Source organism: Alligator sinensis, unplaced genomic scaffold (assembly GCF_000455745.1).
Source record: "Alligator sinensis unplaced genomic scaffold, ASM45574v1 scaffold50_1, whole genome shotgun sequence".
In the NCBI taxonomy this organism is placed as follows: Eukaryota; Metazoa; Chordata; order Crocodylia; family Alligatoridae; genus Alligator; species Alligator sinensis.
Genome location: NW_005842059.1, coordinates 2,617,051 through 2,618,433, shown reverse-complemented (window position 1 = coordinate 2,618,433; position 1,383 = coordinate 2,617,051). Strand labels below are relative to the sequence as shown.

The window sequence follows — 1,383 nt, the reverse complement described above, 5'->3', positions numbered from 1 at the left end:
CTGCTGAAGCTCTTCGCTGCATTTCTCCCTGCACCTTTTCTTTTATGCATTCTCCATCCAAGCCCTGGGACCTCCTGTTCCTCTTCCTCCTGGCACTCGCCAAGCTGGCCGTCTACCTGACCAGGGCAAGTGTGGGGCTGTCTTCCCGTCACTCCTCTGCTCACATCTCCAGGCAGCGTGTCACCGGTTGACGTCCTTAGCTCATTCAGCAGGCGCTGCGGCACAGTGTCCCCTTGTTATGAACCCATGATGTCATTCCCGTCCCTGTTTTCTTTGCTTTTTGTCCCTTTGACGCGCCTGTTGTGGCCTCTTATTAGGGGAGGCTTATACTTTCCTAGCGGGCTCCTGGAATGGCACGTCACGTATTCCCGCGACCAGCCCCAAACTTTCGAAGAATAACGAGACTAACTTGCAGACCCTTTCCTTCTCGTGTCCCCAGGACAAGGGATTTAGCAGAATTCACAGCCTCGTTTGAGCCCCGGCGGGGGCCCCGTCTATGGCCTTGACCTTGCAACCTCTGGGCTGTCAATGGTGCAGCTTAGCACCTGCCGCACCCCAGCCCTGGCCCATGCTCTAGCTAGGGTGGTTTGGATGGCCTGGGGTGGCTTGGACAGGGCTGATCCTGGCTCAGGCAGGGGTTGGACTAGAGACAACCTCTGGAGCTCCCTTCCAGCCCCTCTTCTTCAGGGTTTTCATGCATCCCCTATGGACTTGGGGTTGGACTAGATGACCCCTGGGCTCTGCGGGTGCTTCTCTCTGATGTCTCCTCCACTGCCTGCCTTGCTTGCTTCAATTGGATCGGGTTTCCCCGTCTCTGCAGCCCCGAGGCTGAGCTGCAACCCCCGTGCCCTGTCCCCAGCCCCTGCGCAGCATCCCCAGCACTGCCCGGCTGCGGGCAACGGGCAGCGTGAGGGCAGCGGCTTCGAGGCGGCTTCACGTCCCTCCGGCGCCTGCGCAAAGACCTCCGCGCAGGCGCAGTGGCCGGGTCGGGTCGGGACGCTGCGCGGAGCCGGGCCCATGGCCGCCGTCTTCCTAGTGACGCTGTACGAGTGCTCGCCGCTCTTCTACATCGCCGTCGTCTTCGTCTGCTTCCTCGTCACCAGCGGCCTGGTGGCAGCGGCTTCGAGGCGGCTTCACGTCCCTCCGGCGCCTGCGCAAAGACCTCCGCGCAGGCGCAGTGGCCGGGTCGGGTCGGGACGCTGCGCGGAGCCGGGCCCATGGCCGCCGTCTTCCTAGTGACGCTGTACGAGTGCTCGCCGCTCTTCTACATCGCCGTCGTCTTCGTCTGCTTCCTCGTCACCAGCGGCCTGGTGCTGGGCTGGTGAGGGCAGGGCACCTGTCGCGGGGGGGAGGGGCAGGGGGCGGGGCATTTGCCGGGGGGGA

General features: G+C 63.3%; 1 protein-coding gene across 1 annotated transcript in view; it reads left to right on the top strand.

Moving 5' to 3' along the window:
• Positions 1–1,186: 1,186 nt before the first annotated feature.
• Positions 1,187–1,383, top strand: part of CGRRF1 (cell growth regulator with ring finger domain 1) — a 15,849-nt gene continuing 15,652 nt past the window's right edge. The window contains exon 1 of the mRNA XM_006023100.3: positions 1,187–1,321. Coding sequence (XP_006023162.1) covers positions 1,218–1,321 — 104 coding nt within the window. The 5' untranslated portion in view covers positions 1,187–1,217. The remainder of the gene's footprint in view (positions 1,322–1,383) is intronic.